The 15,796-nt window shown below is 50.2% G+C and overlaps 1 protein-coding gene across 5 annotated transcripts in view; it reads right to left on the bottom strand.

Annotated features, from left to right (window-relative positions):
- Positions 1 to 15,041, bottom strand: part of UBE2F (ubiquitin conjugating enzyme E2 F (putative)) — a 75,154-nt gene extending 60,113 nt beyond the window's left edge. The window contains exons 1-2 of one of the 5 annotated variants that reach the window (XM_024243630.3): positions 14,879 to 15,041; positions 8,785 to 8,918 (exon numbers count right to left, since the gene is read on the bottom strand). In XM_024243630.3, coding sequence (XP_024099398.1) covers positions 8,785 to 8,902 — 118 coding nt within the window. In that variant the 5' untranslated portion in view covers positions 8,903 to 8,918; positions 14,879 to 15,041. Of the gene's footprint in view, positions 1 to 8,784; positions 8,919 to 14,320; positions 14,581 to 14,878 lie in introns of those variants that run through there. The other 4 variants (XM_063713191.1, XM_054550062.2, XM_009238314.4 and 1 more) reach the window with 4 other exon arrangements.
- Between the last annotated feature and the right edge of the window lie 755 nt (positions 15,042 to 15,796).

Genomic DNA, 15,796 nt, shown 5'->3' with positions numbered 1-15,796 from the left:
AATCCTAATGCCCCAGCCCTAACCCTGACCAATTACATCAAGAGTTTCAGGTAGAACTTAGGTCTCTGAATTTTTAAAATTCTCTCCCAGGGCTGGGCGCAGTGGCTCATGCCTATAATTCCAGCACTTTGGGAGGCTGAGAAGGGCAGATCGCATGAACGCAGGAGTTTGAGACCAGCCTGGGCAACGTGGCAAAACCTTGTCTCTACAAAAGATACAAAAATTAGCCAGGTGTGGTGGCATGCACCTGTACTCCCAGCTACTCAGGAGGCTGAAGTGGGAGGATCACTTGAGCCCGAGAGGCAGAGGTTACAGTGTGCTGAGATCGTGCCACTGCACTCTAGCCTAGGTGACAGACTAAGGCCTTGTCTCAAAAAAAAAAAAGAATTCAAATTCCAAGATGAGCATCAGGCTCACATTTGCATGTTCGGTGCAATTCACTCACGGAAGGAGGGCAGGCTGAGGGAGCTCCTGGACCCAGCCTACCAATGATCCCACCACAGTCAGAGTCCCTGCAGGCTTCTGGTCCAAGAAACAGTGCAAGCAAGGACTACAATCCTGGGGCACAGGATTTCAATAAAGATGCTGGCATTGTAGTTCCACCGGGGCAGAAAATAAGCCAGGCACGCTCCCACAGTGCTCCTCTCAGGGAGTTGTCACAAATGACAAGAAGTTTTGCCGCACTTCCAACGAGGGCAAATTAGAATTCACTAACATCAACAGTTATCACCTTAAAGTCAAGGTACAATAAGACTATTAGCAAAGCTTGGCAGCCTCTGGGCAAAGCAGTGGCCCTTCTCTGCACACCCTCACCACCTGAAGAACGCCACCCACCTACAAAGTAATGAGAAATGAAGATACTTTTAAAACTGCTCAAGTCTTGCCTATTTCAAGATGTGACGCGGCATTTCTGGGAGGCACCTGGCTGACACCTTGCACAATTCCGTGGCTGCATAACTTCCCTCTGATAGATTAGACTCTTTTCCTTTCTAACTAAAGATCAAACCACAGGACCCGTTTGAAGCATGACTACACTGAAATATCAGATTGCAAAATCCACCTGATCACCACAGAGGCCCCCACACAGCACGTACTCACCTTCTCCTGCCCTGGCCCTAACACAGGGCTCCTGCTGGCTCCTTGCCGCCTGCTCCCTGACCCTGCATACCCTGTGGGCAGGGGCCATGTAATCTGCCCCAGCCCTATGAGCTCAGTACCTGGCACTGGGGCTGAGCACACATGGGGTGCTCGGGAAAAGGGGGACACATAAGCATACTTGCCTACAGGGTGGCAGTGCCCCTGCTGTGAGTTTCCTCTAAGATCCAAGAATGTTTCTTTTCACATAGCTGGGAACTGAGGAGGCATTCCAAAGGTGCCGTGGACAGAATTTATGCCCTTCACCCCCAAATTCATATGTTGAAGCTCTAACCCCCAATGTGATGGTATTTGGAGGAAATTAGGTTTAGATCAGATCATGGAGGTGGAGGCCTCGTGATGGGATTCATGCCGTTATTTAAAAAAAAAAAAACAAAAACAAAAAACAAAGAGGGACCAGAGCTCCCCTTCTCTCCTCCATGTGAAGACACAGCCAGGAAGAGGCCATCTGCAAGCCAGGAAGACAGCTCTCATCAGGAACTTGATCGTGGCCTTCCAGCCTCCAGAAGGGAAACACATGCCTATTGTTTAGGCCAAACCATCTATGGTCCTTTGTTACAGCAGCCCAAGCTGACAAAGACAAAAGGCTGGTCATACAGGCAGATGACTCTTGGCAAAAGCCAGCTCCAAGCTCCATCAGACAACACTAGGCAGAGCTGCCGAGCCCTTCAACCTAGGTAGAGACAGCTGCCACTTTCCAGGTGGCCTGATTACTTCCTTAAACCTGAACCACTGCCTCACAGATTTCTAGAACTAGAACTTTATTTCTTAGCTTCCCACTGCCTTTACGCATTAAAATCCTCAAATCCACCTTTTCTGCATGCCTAACATCTGGGAGACACTTGACTCACACACAGGGCCTCAGCCCCTCCACAGACAGCACCACCACGGCTGAGGCCTCACACTACAGAGTGCAGGCCCACAGTGCTCATGGTCCCCTCCAGACTCTGGAGGAACAAGGCTGTAACTCTGAAAAGCAGTCACAGCCCCTGTAGCAGAGCCTGGTATCACTAAGAATGGAGCCCACAGGCCTCCTACCACTTACTTTGAACACAAATGCAGATGATGTCAACTTGAGCCCTCATCTATGCTTCCACAGGGTCCTCCCTGCCCACTAGGCTATGTGGTACACCTGAGGGGCTGCCAAGTTTCCCGGGGCAGCTCTACTGGCATTTAACCCTCCAACAAAGCATGTAAAGGTCAGCTTGCGGCCAACTGCCTTACATCTGCACTAGCTGGATTCCTCCCCTTGGGCCACTGCTCTAGTTTTTAAAATATGTATTGTAGCACAGAACCTCCCAGCTACACACACTGCTAAATGCTGTGACTACCCTGACAATGTGGCATGCCACACCCTGAGCCCGCCCTGCTAGAGTTCTGCACCAGGACACGCTGGAGACAGTGGTTCCAGAAAATAGTAAATGCTTCTCTTTCTCCCCCAACACTGAAATGGGGACATGTGGCAGACCTCATATAGGAAGGTGAGGGTCCCACCCGTGACTGGACTGCTCAGGCAGACACAGGCACCCTCACAGAGGGAGGCCCCTGCATCCTAGACACTGGGAAGCTCAGGCAGATGGGCAGCCAGACCCTCCCACTGCCCCAGCCCCCATCAGCCAAAACAAGAGAAGGTTAGAAACTACCTGGGACTCAGGGGCTGATTGGGACAAGGGGTACACACAGAATCAACCCCCTTTAGCTCCCCTAACTCCAGACTTCACCCTGAAATGGCTCAATTCCAAATCCCCACATTTAACAAAGACTGACACAGGCAAAGGGTCCTGTCAGACCTCCTGGAGACCCTTGAGGTCTTTGGGGGTCACTAACTGTATGCTGGCACTACAATGTATGTTGGGTGAACAAGTGAAAGAACAGGAAGACAGACAGGCATTGAGCTATTAGATGGAAACAGTGCCAAACCTCAGACAGATTAAGAAAGCAATTAATTCTGCCCTGAGGGGTGTTTGGGGGGTAGGGAGCACCATGGACTCAGACCCTGACGGACTCAGTCACACAGAGGTTCACAGGGAATGCCAACAACAACACTGGCAACGGCCAGCCCTCCAGTCAGGCCTGGACCCAAGTCAGGGCCAGCTCAAATGCAGATCTGACTCTCTCTCCTCAGTGACCCCAGCTTCTGGAGTCAGGACAGACAGCAGCCCAAAACACTCATCATTCTACACCCTCCAGGCAATGCAGCTACAAGCATCACTCCAGCTCCAGCCCAGAGGGTGCCCTCAGAACTGGACTGAGGATGCTGAGGAAATGTGGGTGTGGCTGAGTGGGGAGCCCTTGCGGCCATCTGGAGGCCTCCCCATGGCCGGCCACTCTAAAGCAGGCCACGTGTTTCCACAGACCTGGAATCGAGCCAGGAGAGCTGACTCTGGCCTCCCATCACTGTTCAGAACTGGGCTCACTCTTTCAAGAAAAAGAAGGGGCCTCTGTTGTGCAGATATCACTGGCCCTTCCTCATACCCCTCCCCAGGGACAAGCTCCTGCCTCCTATAAGCTCAGCCCTACTGCCATCTGCACCACACCAGAGCCCACATCACAGGTGAGCAAGGCAATGAGCCAGGCGCTGTGACGCAGCAGCACCCAGATCCCCTCAGTGAGGGCTGTGGGCAGGCAGCCTTCAGTAATCACCCCTTTCAGGGATTTGGTGGCTGCACAGACCTGCACTCCACACTACACCTGTCCCAGGCAACCCTCATCTAACGACTGACAGGTGCAGAGCAGGAAAACCTGACTTTCTCACCAGACTGAGGACAGCTCTGAAGGGCTGTGCTTGTGCTTGCTCTTGCTCCAAAGCAGAGGCTGTCGTGGGGCCTTCCTTGCTGCTTGAGTCTCCCTCTGCCTGCTGTTGCTTCCCTCACCTACCCCACAGGTGTTGTCCCAAAGGTACCCCTTAGTAAGGATCCTGCATGACAAACTCCCTACCTCCTCTTCAGGAAACCCAGCCTATGGCATAAAGTCCCAAAGACATATTGATACAATTTTCTACCACCTATGGATGCTCGTGAATAACACCCTTACACAAGCCACAGTACCAGATGACAGTTCTGACTATAGTAATCTTTCTGAACTCCAACACTCTACTTTCCTCAAAGTCCCAAAAGGGAGTTTGGATTTCACCTGGAAAGGATTCTCACTTTATCACCCCTCAAAGTGACTTGCCATGCCCTCCAACAGCCACAGCAGCCTCCACAGCACCACTTCCGCCATAACTCCCCAGAGGATAGAAGGCCAGACTGCCACCAGGGTCAACAAGCCACCCACAGGGCAAGCTAAACAAAGGAGCACTCTAGGGACGGACCCCACAAGCATGAACCATCAGGCACTCTTGTTGCACTTTGTGTGTACAGCCACCTCTCTCAGATCAGGCCCACCCTTCTCTTTACCCAACCTCCACCACAAGCCCAAACTACTCACCACTCAGCCTGGCCTGCAGCCCCTGAGGTGAGTGGAAGGCAAGGCCACGAGAGGGAAGGTTACACTGAGTTCTACTGCCATTTATCACCAGTGCTTTGGACTCTGAAACTTAATCGCCACCAGTGCCTGGGGAGGATGGAAATGGTAGCCTCAAGAGTTGGCTCTGCACCTCTTCTTGTGAGACCCTTCTCCTTGTGAGACCCTTCTTGTTCTTGATGGGTTGCACAAGGTCAGAGAACCTCAGCTGGGCCCTGTCAACCTAGCCAAAGATATTTCCTTCCTTGGAGCTGGAGGGCCACCCAGGTTGGTAGGTCTTAGTGGGCTCTGTCAGGCCCTGGAGCCAGCAGAGAGCTCCAGGGTGAGTTCCTGAGCAAGGCAGGAGACATGGAGACGCAGAGCCTCCTTGAACTCTTTTCTGTGGACTTGCACTTCTATTTTGCTACTTTGGTTTCTGCTTGTCGCATCTGTTCCCCCAGAGCCTGTCCTACCCCAGTATGTGGGTCTGGCTGTCTTGCTGCAATAAACCCGCAAAGTGGGCAAGTTTCTTAACCTGAGTCTCAGCAGTTCATGGGTAAAATGAAGCATCAATCTGGCAAGGCTTTGAAAAGTCAAACAAGAATTACCCCATTAAGTGCCTACTATGGCTCGAATGGGGCCAAAATTCATGTTGAAGCTTAATCCCCACTGTGGTAGTATTAAGAGGTGGGACCTCTAGGGAAGTGATTGTCATCAGGGCTCTGCTGCATAAATGGCTTAGTGCCTTATAAAAGAGCAGGAGGAAACTAGCTTAGGCCCTTTTTGCCCTTCCATCTCTTCTGCCATGTGAAGACACAGCAACAAGGTGCTATCTTTGAAGCAGAGAACTACCTGTACCAGATACCAATCCTACTAGGAGCCTGGACTTCCCAGCCTCCAAAACTCTATTGTTTATAAATTACCCAATCTGTGGCATTTTGTTACAGCAGCACAAATGAACTAAGAAGGTGCCCAACAGAAGGCCCGGCCCTAAGTGCTCAGTATACAAAAGCTCCTATTAGCTACTATTAACCATGACAATGACTGGGTAAAGAAGATGGGACAGTCTGTTTGTCACCTTCTACCCACTCCTCCTCAGCTGACACACAGGCCCTCCTCGCTGCAACTCCTCAGGCACTGAAGCACTCACTGTCTACTCCAAGTACAGCAACAACACACCATTTTCCTGGCTTGTGCTGCAGATGGAGCCCAGAATCTGAGAAGACACTCAAGTCCTATCAGGCACACCCAAGTAAGGTGCTCCAGCTCTTGCCCCGCCCTCTGGGCCTCTTAGGGTAAAGCCTCCAGCACAACAGACGCTGAATACAATCTACTGTTCTCCCAGGCTTAGTAAGTAAGGCCAAAATGTGAAATACCATTCTCACTCCACTTTCAACCAATCATCCAGCTGGATAATCCAAAACTAAGTCCAAACTCAGGGGCAGAAAGAGAATAAGAAAAAGAGTACAGGCCAGGCACAGTGGCTCATGCCTGTTAGCCCAGCCCTTTGGGAGGTTGAGGCAGGCAATTACTTGAGGTCAGGAGTTTGAGACCAGCCTGGCCAAAATGTTGAAACCCCATCTCTACTAAAAATACAAAAATTGGCTGGGCATGGTGGTGTGTGCCTGTAATTCCAGCTACTCAGGAGGCTGAGGCATGAGAATCGCTCGAACCCAGGAGGTGAAGGTTGCAGTGGGCCGAGATCGTGCCACTGCATTCTGTCTTAAAAAGGAAAAAGAGGACACTGTTAAGTCCCCACAAACCCAGTGCCCTCACAGTTCCCATTCCTTCCCCAGTTTAACAGTGATTTGTGTCTGGGAAGGTCAAGCACAGCACATTTACATACAGCAGCTCTTCTGCTGTTAGATTCTTCAGGACACGTAAATGCCTGTAATCTCCATGTTGTCAACCTAACACAACATGAAAACAGGGAGTTCTAATACACTAATCAACCCTTTGCTTTCTAGCTGCTCTACATGTAAGAAATGTAAACACTTGCTGGGTGCAGTGGCTCACACCTGTAATCCCAACACTTTGGGAGGGCCGAGGTGGGTGGATCACTTGAGCCCAGGAGTTCAAGACTAGCCTGGGCAACATAATGAAACCCCATCTCTACAAAAAATAAAAAAATAAAAAAACTAGTTAAGCACGGTGGTGCATGCCTGTAGTCCCAACTACTCAGGAGGCTGAGGTGACAGGATCACCTGAGCCCAGAAGGCTGAGGCTGCAGTGAGCCATGATTACGCCACTGTACTCCAGGCTGGTGACAGAGTAAGAGCCTGTCTCAAAAAAAAAAAAAAAAATTAAAGAAATGTAAACACTTGTTATAAAGTAAGGCCAGGCACAGTGGCTCACGTCTGTAATCCCAGCACTTTGGGAGGCAGAAGCGGGTGGATCACCTGAGGTCAGGAGTTTGAGACTAGCCTGGCTAACATGGTGAAACCCTGTCTCTATTAATGGCCGGGCGCAGTGACTCACACTTGTAATCTTAGCACTTTGGGAGGCTGAGGCAGGTGGATTACCTGAGGTCAGGAGTTCAAGACTAGCCTGGCTAACATGATGAAACCTCGTCTCTATTAAGAATACAAAAATGGCCGGGCATGGTGGCTCATGCTTGTAATTCTAGCACTTTGGGAGGCCGAGGCAGGCGGATCATCTGAGGTCAGGAGTTTGAGACCAGCCTGGCCAACATGGCAAAACTCCATCTCTACTAAAAATACAAAAAATTAGCTGGGCGTGGTGGCAGGTGCCTATAATCCCAGCTACTACGGAGGCTGAGGCAGGAGAATCACTCGAACCCTGGGAGCAGAGGTTGCAGTGAGCCAAGATTGCACCACTGCACTCCAGCCTGGGCGACAGAGCGAGACTCCATCTCAAAAAAAAAAAAAACAAAAAAAACCACAAAAATTTGGCCAGGCGTAGTGGCTCACGCCTGTAATCCTAACACTTTGGGAGGCCAAGGTGAGCAAATCACCTATGGTCGGGAGTTCAAGACCAGCCTGATCAACATGGAGAAACCCCATCTCTACTAAGAGTATAAAATTAGCCAGGTGTAGTAGCGCATGCCTGTAATCCCAGCTACTCAAGAGGCTGAGGCAGGAAAATTGCTTGGTACTCGAGAGGCTGAGGCAGGAGAATTGCTTGAACCCGGGAGGTGGAGGCTGTGATGAGCCAAGATTGCACCACTGCACTCTAGCCTGGACAACAAGAGCAAAATTCCATCTCCAAAAAAAAAAAAAAAAAAAAAAAAAATAGCTGGGCGTGGTGGCGGGTGCCTGTAATCTCTGCTACTCAGGAGGCTGAGGCAGGAGAATTGCTTGAACCCGGGAGGTGGAGGCTGCAGTTAGCCAAGATTGCGCCACTGCACTCCAGCCTGGGCGAGAGTGAGACTCTGTCTCAAAAAAATAAATAAATAAAATACAAAGTTAACTTTATTATAATTAAGCAAATTATAATCTCCTTAAAGGCTGCAACTGTTTCTTCATCTTTTATAGGTCTTATGACCCCCAAGAAACTGACTTCAAAGCACTTGAAAATTTTAAGAGTTTGCTAAATGAATAAATGCAAAATTTACGCTCAAACATACAAATGAATGCATATCTGCATGCACGCATACTCTCATACATTTTACCAACCCTTCTCCAAGGATAAAGTTCCTCCTCACCAACATGGATAGCAGAAGTCACTAAAACTCTAGAACACTATATGTTATAATTCCGTGAAGAGAACTAATTTTTCACAAGACTCGCCGTAGGCTTTGACCTGAATAAAACAGGAAAAGATCCTAAGAGATTACAAAATTTGACTCCTTCCCCTTTACAGAGCAGAAACTATGGTGCTGAGAGTCAGAAAGAAAGGAAGATAATGGCAGCTCTGAAACCAGTCTTAGGCCTTGCTTACTCTCAGCACCTTATTCTTTCTGCTAGCATTTTGGCAGACGTGACAAAGAACATCCCAAGTGTATAAGACACACTGCAGTTTCTAATACCATCTCCTTGCAACAGCGTGCTCATATCATCTGCGTGGTACAATATCCTTCACTATAAGAGATAAGCAATTATATTTTAAAATCTTTTAAACAGGTATTTCTATTCAGCAGTAGGTTGCTTTATATCCCCAAAGACTCTCCAGTCAAGCTTCCTTTTGTTATAGGATACAAAAACAGTTCACACGAATGATCATTACCTTTAACAAGCAATTTGTCTCTCACAGAAACCCTCCGAGTCGAGTCGGACGCTGTGGCTGCCGTCCGGGACCCTTTGAGACCATCGTCACGCTTCAGTTTACTTGCTAGCGTTAGCATTACTGCTGCCTTTACCCTGAAAGACAGCAATGAAAGCAGGGTTAAGGACCAGGTCTCCAGAGACTAATTAGACATTGAGAAAAATATATAGGTGCTTTTGTATTTTGATTTTTTCCCATAATTTAGTTATGGAAAAAATTTGTACACATTAATAAGATGGGATTCCTTCATAATACATTTGAGAAGCTCTATGCCATCCCCTATAAGCCTAACTTTTAAAATTATGAATTAACATTTTTTAAAAAAGAGAGTCATGGCTGGGCACGGTGGCTCACAACTATAATCCCAGCACTTTGGGAGGCCAAGGTAGGACTGCTTGAGCCTAAGAGCTCAAGACCAGCCTGGGCAACATGACAAAACCCTGTTTCTAAAAAAAATACAAAAAAATTAGCCAGGAGTGGTGGTGTGTGCCTGTAGTCTCAGCTACTCGGGAAGCTGGGGTAGGAGGATCCCTTGAGCCTGGGAGGTTGGGGATGCAGTGAGCCGTGATTGTGCCACTGCACTCCGGCCTGTGTGACAGAGCAAAACCCTGTCTCAAAAAAAAAAAAAATTAAAATTAAAAAGAGTCATGCATTTCACACTCATTGGGTGCCAGGCCCTGGGATGTGGTTGTGACAAAGCTCCCATGGAACACAAGGTCTAGGGTGGCCTCCACAGCTTCTCAACCAGCATGCCCTCACCAATGGGTTCCACATGAGTCCATTACTGCCCACTGGTAAGTCGGCCCTTCCCTGCTGCAGGGGATCATGCACACACATGGTACAGTCCCAGGGTCTGGCCCATCACCAACCGAAGCAGCACAGCCTCTGGTGGAAGAGGAGCACCACTCTTTGCTCTCCTTCCTCTTTTAATAAAGGTGTGGATAGAGCCTTAATAAGCACCTTCTCATTTATTCATGCTGTGTTGCATTTACTTACATTTGTGTTTTATTTATATTTTTTGGCAATTTCAACATCAAGACTAAATTAAAATTAATGTCCCAAAGTAGATTATGTTCACTGGTGGCTTCCACCCCATCTGTGTTGCAGGTTCCCCTGCTGCAAGCTCACTGGGAGGGACAACAAAGACCAAACACAGGTGATGCCCCTTGCTATCTGGGAGACGGTTGAAGAAATGCCACAGTTTGTTTAAAATTTTATTTTTTAAGGGCAGTTTTAAGTATACAGTAAAATTAACAGGAAGGTACAGAGATTTCCCATATGCCCCCTGCCCCAACACACGCACATCCTCCCCTATTACCAACATCTCCCACCAGAGGGTACATTTGTTACAATCAATGAACCCACATTAACACATTATAACTCAAAGTCCACAGCTTACATTATGATCCCACTAATTATAACAAAGTAACTATCCTCTAGACTCTGCCTTCTGTTTCTAACATAAACTGACATTAATCCTCCTCCTAACTCTTGCTCACTTTGCCATGGTCAGAGAGGGTCACTGGAACTTCTTTTGACTGAGGACAAATATTTGTCACCAGGGCCAGGTGCCGTGGCTCACGCCTGTAATCCCAACACTTTAGGGGAACAAGACAGGTGGATCACTAAGCCAGGAGATCGAGACCACCCTCGCCAACATGGGGAAACCCCGTCTCTACTAAAATACAAAAAAATTAGCCGGGCATGGTGGCCCACACCTGTAGTCCCAGCTACTCGGGAGGCTGAGGGAGGAGAATCACTTGAACCTGGGAGGCAGAGGTTGCAGTGAGCTAAGATTGCACCACTGCACTCCAGCCTGGCAACACAGTGAGACTCAAAAAAATAAAATAAAATAAAATAAAATAAATTGTCACCAGTTCAATATTTCCATAATTTCCTTTGTTGCTTTCTATCATTTTATTTCAATACCACTCTGATCGTTTCAACAGAAAATGATCTAAAAATTCCACGTGAAAAGCTTGACCTAAGCACAGAAATTTTAGGTTGAGGCTAAGATCCTGAAAGTCAAATAAGAATACTCCTTTCCTCATTGGCATTTGAAACCATTTTTCACCCAGGTCTCTTACACAGTTTCTCACACCATCTTCTGCATATCCCCTAAATGCTGTCAGATTTTATTTTCTATTGTTTGTACCATGAAAACAGTACAGGCCAGGCACGGTGGCTCATGCCTGTAATCCCAGCAGTTTGGTAGGCCGAGGTGGGTGGGTCACCTGAGGTCAGGAGTTCTAGACCAGCCTGGCCAACATGGCAAAACCCCATCTCTACTAAAAATACCAAAAAAATTAGCTGGGCGTGGTGGCGGGTGCCTATAAATCCCAGCTACTTGGGAGGCTGAGGCAGGAGAATAGGTTGAACCCCGGAGGTGGAGGTTGCAGTGATCGTGCCATTGCACTCTAGCCTGGGCAACAAGAGTGAAACTGCATCTCAAAAAATAAAAAAAATTAAAGAATTTTTTCAAAACGAAAACACATAGAACACGATCTTCTGAACTGCATAGTCTTTTCCACTAGAGGACACGGACATACACATACCCTAAACCCCTTAAGAAGCACTGGTCTAAAGGCTTCAAAGACAGCTCTGCACTTTCACAGTCATAAGCTCTTAGAATTGCAAAGTTGGAATGGACTTCTCCCACTCCCATTCCATTTTAACATGTGGACCCCAGGACAAGAGGCCCAGAAGGTAGGCTGCCCAAAGCCACTCAGCTGCTAGAAGCTGTCACCACAGACACACCAGTTTCCCTCTTGTGGATGACAAAAATGTTTTTTGTTTGTTTTTTGAGACAGGTCTTGCTCTGTAGCCCAGGCTGGAGTGCAGTGGCGTGACTTGAGCTCAGTGCAGCCTCAAACTCCCAGGTTCAAGACATCCTCCCACCTCAGCACCTTCTACCCCCTAAAGCAGCTAGGACTACAGGCAGGCACCATCATGCCCAGCTAATTTTAAATTTTTTTGTAGAGACAGGGTTTCACTATGTTACCCGGGCTGGTCTTGAATTCCTGAGCTGAAGCAATCCATCTGCCTCAGCCTCCCAAAGTGCTAGGACTACAGACGTGAGCCACCATGCCAGGCAGGAAATGTTTTTATCTCGAGTGTGGTCATGGTTTCAGACTGATCAATTACACAATTTAAATATGGGCAGTTTAGTGTATTTCAATTACGCCTCAAAAAATTTGACAAAAATGTGAAAATAAACCAACATTAGTTTCTTCATTGTTATGCTACTGCGCCATCTCCTCAGGTGGACCTCCATAAGAGCACATCTTCACAGCTTTGCCCAGGGCAAAGCAGCTGGATTCAGCTGATGAAGTTACTTCACAGGGAAATAGTCACAAACACCTATAGGGGCTTTAGCTACCACAGACAGTAGCACCATCTAGAGCCAAGCTCTCCTGCTTCAGCCCCTACCTGGAATGATCTTGTCAAAAATCCCTCACAAGGATTCCTTGTCATGGAACAGAGTCTCCCTTCCCAGCCAAGTCTGCTGCCTCGTGTGCAGACTCGAGCACATCAGTCCTGCCACATCGTCAGAATCACCCAATTATGGACCAAGACGTGCATCCATCCATCACCTGGGGGTCAGCTGGACGCACCAGATGCCCTACACAAGGACTACCACGTCTCTGGCTGACCTTGGGAATGCAAATGAAGCAAAGAGGAAAAAATAAAAGCACAACATGCTTGAACATGAGTTCAGCAGGCAGTAACCTAGGAAAGTCAGAATGAAGAGTCCCACAGAACAGCAAGCACCAGGGCCACACCCAGCTCTCGGAGAACCTGCACTGAAGGAGGCTCAGGGGAGCCTGGGGAGAGAGATCCCTCACACACTGAAAGGCCAACCACCAAGAAACTCTTCTGCACCACTACAGCCCACAGGCTACGCTTAACGCTTTTATACCCCCAATCACACCACGATGAAGTCTTCTCTGTGGGCAGAAGATGCTCCAATATTCAATTCCACTGGAAGAGTCAGATTGCTGGTTTATTATCTTCAAGTCTGTGACTTGCAAGATATAAAAGAATGTAACAGTGGTGCTTTGTTTTCCATAGAAAGTAATAAAAAATGTACTTCCCTAACATTCTAAGAAATCTAATACAGTGACCATCTATTTTTCTATCATGTGTATCATTTTCACATGCCACTTTAAGGATAAACCCAAGGCCTAATTTGGGAATGTTTCCATAGCTGTAAAATTAAATTTAAATCAAAGGATTCTAACAAAAAATAAGTATTCAAACTGTCAAGAGGCTAGCTGAATACCTGCAGTTGCTTCAGAATTCTTCTCCTTCTTCAATATGCTTCAACTCTTGAAGATCTGGTTTAAAACAAAACTTCCTCTTTCCTGCAAACTACGCTCTAAGGCAGCATTTCGGTAACAGATCAGCTGTTCTGCACAGCATTCTCAGTTTCTAAATTCCACAAGTTGTAATTGGCCCAGCTAGGTTCCTCCTCTGGGTGGGACCTGCTTTCAGACGGCCCAGAGAAGAGTATCTGGTGTGCAACTTACTAGTGCCATCAAGTGATATTTACTCAGCATCCCTGCAAGCAATGGCAAAACCAGGCCACGTCACTTGTGCAGGGACACCAGGGGCCAGTCAGCTCAAGGTGAGGGGGCTACTTATTTACAATTCCTTCCGAATGGAGACGTCTCAATCCAAGCATAAAGGATGGGACTGCGGGTCACTAGGGGACACTCAACTTCCCCAGCCAAAGGGGCCCCGATCAGGGCACAACAAAGTCCACATCCCACTCTTCTACAGAATGCCATTGCCCAGGAACCTCCCGCTCGGCACAGGAGTACGCTGGTTGACTGACCATCTTTGGAGTCCAGCCCCTTTTATGTTGAGCAGTAAACCTGCCCCTTCCTGCACTGCCTACTACCTGAAAGGCAGGTATGTCCAGGTGGGGGGTCCTCAAGCCCCACAGCACTAAGCTTGGTGTGATTCTGTCTCTCAATCCCTCTCTCTCCCACCTCTATGCTCCCCCTTGCCTTCAACTCACTCCTCAGCCAGGATTCCACTGCCCCAGGCAGGCCAGTTTCCTCTTTGTTCCTTCACAACACCCTGCTCATTTCCAGAAGCTTCTATTCAATCTGATACCCAGGTCCAGAATGCCCTCCTTCCCTTCACAAACGAATCCTACCCCTTCCTTCAGGGGAAGATTCCTACCTACATCCCAGCGTCTCCTCCTCCAAGAAGCTTTCTCTGGCTATTCCAACCCATCCTGCCCCCACTTCCAGGCGGTCGGGAATGCAGAGTGGGGGGCCCAATTCTCTCCTGTGACAGATGAGGAAACTGAGCCCAGGGAGGGGAAGGCCACACCCAAGATGACACACCAGCAGAACTAGGTCTGGAACCAAGACTCTGCTGCACTAATTGTTCCAAGATGCCCTTCCTTCCTCGTCTCCTTTGCTGTGGTAAAAATTTTCCAAACTAGCCTGGCCGCCCCCAATTGTACGTAAGCGTCCATACTTACTCTTCCCGCTGCAGGTACGAGGACCGGGCGCGAGTTGTCACTCCCCTCACCTCCCCCGCTCCTCACGGCCTAGCGCGACTCCCGCCCCGATCGGGAGTCCAGTCCCGCTTTCTGCGGCCACGTCGGGCCGGTGACCTTGGCCAGGCGCTGGACGCCCCGCTTCCTCCGTACAAGGCAGGCAGCCGATCCCGCGAGTGGGGCGTGAGCGGGCCAGGTCTGTGCCACGCTCGGCCCAGGGCCTGGTTCACACCAGGTGCTCCGCGCGGGCCGTCCCCCGCCACCGCCGCCGCGGTCACTCACTGCCGGGAGAGGCCAGCGCCCCGGCCGCCGACGCCGCCTCCGACCCCCGGCTCGCTGCCCGCGGCCTGCGGCCCCTTCCCATTCACGCCTCTCGGCCTCGCGTCCGGGTGCCCGCGCCCGCCCGGCCCCCGGCGTGAGGAACCCGGCGGGCCTGAGGCGGCCCCGCCACCGCCCGCGCCCTCCGCCCGGCCCGCAGGCCGGCCCGTGCACCGGCGGCCGCACCTCGCCCCGCCGCAGAGCCGCACGGTCGCTCCTCACCTGGGCTCCCCGAGACAGGCGAGGCGGGCCCGGCGCCCAACACCATGCCCGACCCGGGCGGCTGCTGCGAGACGCGGCCCCTCACAGCCGCACCGGCTCCCGGCGGCGGGACCGGAAGTGGCGGGGCGGGGACTCGGCCGCTCTGGCCCGCGGCAGCCGAGACAGCAGCGGGCGCTTTAAAAAAAAAATTCAAAGTCGCGAAAAACTTTATTTGGAACCAGACACGCGAACAGCGGCATGCACCGGTCGGGACTGGGCTGGGCGACGGGCCGCTCGGACCTCGCTCATTGGCAGAAGGCGCGGCCAGGGGGCGGGCACGGATTTCGCGACCGCCGCTGATTGGCGAGTAGCGTTAGGGGCGGGGCTTCCGAGTTGGCCCTGGAGCCCGAGCGCCGGAGGGCTGGGGGTTTTGCGCCTGGTTCCAACCCGGGTTCACTTCGTGGTCTGCAGGGTTAGGGGCTCGGAGGAACCCAGGCTATCCTTCCCTGAAGAAGCGGCCTCCGTGGCTGGAGCTCCCGCTGTCCAGCACCGCACCTGGAGTGCAAAGGACTGGACAGGCCCCCCGCAGCCTGCAGTGCAGAGGACTGGACCGGCCCCCGCAGCCTGCAGTGCGGGCGGTGAGGGAGACCTGGCGGTCAGACGCGCAAGCCACGACCAACCCCAAACCGGGTGCTGCGCCCACAGGCCCCACTGTTCTTGTCGTGTCCCTTTTATTCCTTCTTTTCTGTCTTAAATGTGTTTAAAGTACCTTAAAAATCCATTTCAACTTGTCCTCTTTTGGGCGCCCAGATTCATCCCGCGCCCATTAGCGTCCTGTGTGATTGACGAGGGGCCGCCCTGGGCGTCAGGCAGGCCCCTGGAGGAGTGAGTGGGCCATCGGAAAGATGAGGTTGAGCATGGAGACGGTCAGAAAGAGAC

This window comes from Pongo abelii, chromosome 11 (assembly GCF_028885655.2).
Source record: "Pongo abelii isolate AG06213 chromosome 11, NHGRI_mPonAbe1-v2.0_pri, whole genome shotgun sequence".
Classification (NCBI taxonomy): Eukaryota; Metazoa; Chordata; class Mammalia; order Primates; family Hominidae; genus Pongo; species Pongo abelii.
The sequence above is the reverse complement of the archived record's forward strand: the minus strand, read 5'-3'. Positions and strand labels throughout refer to the sequence as shown.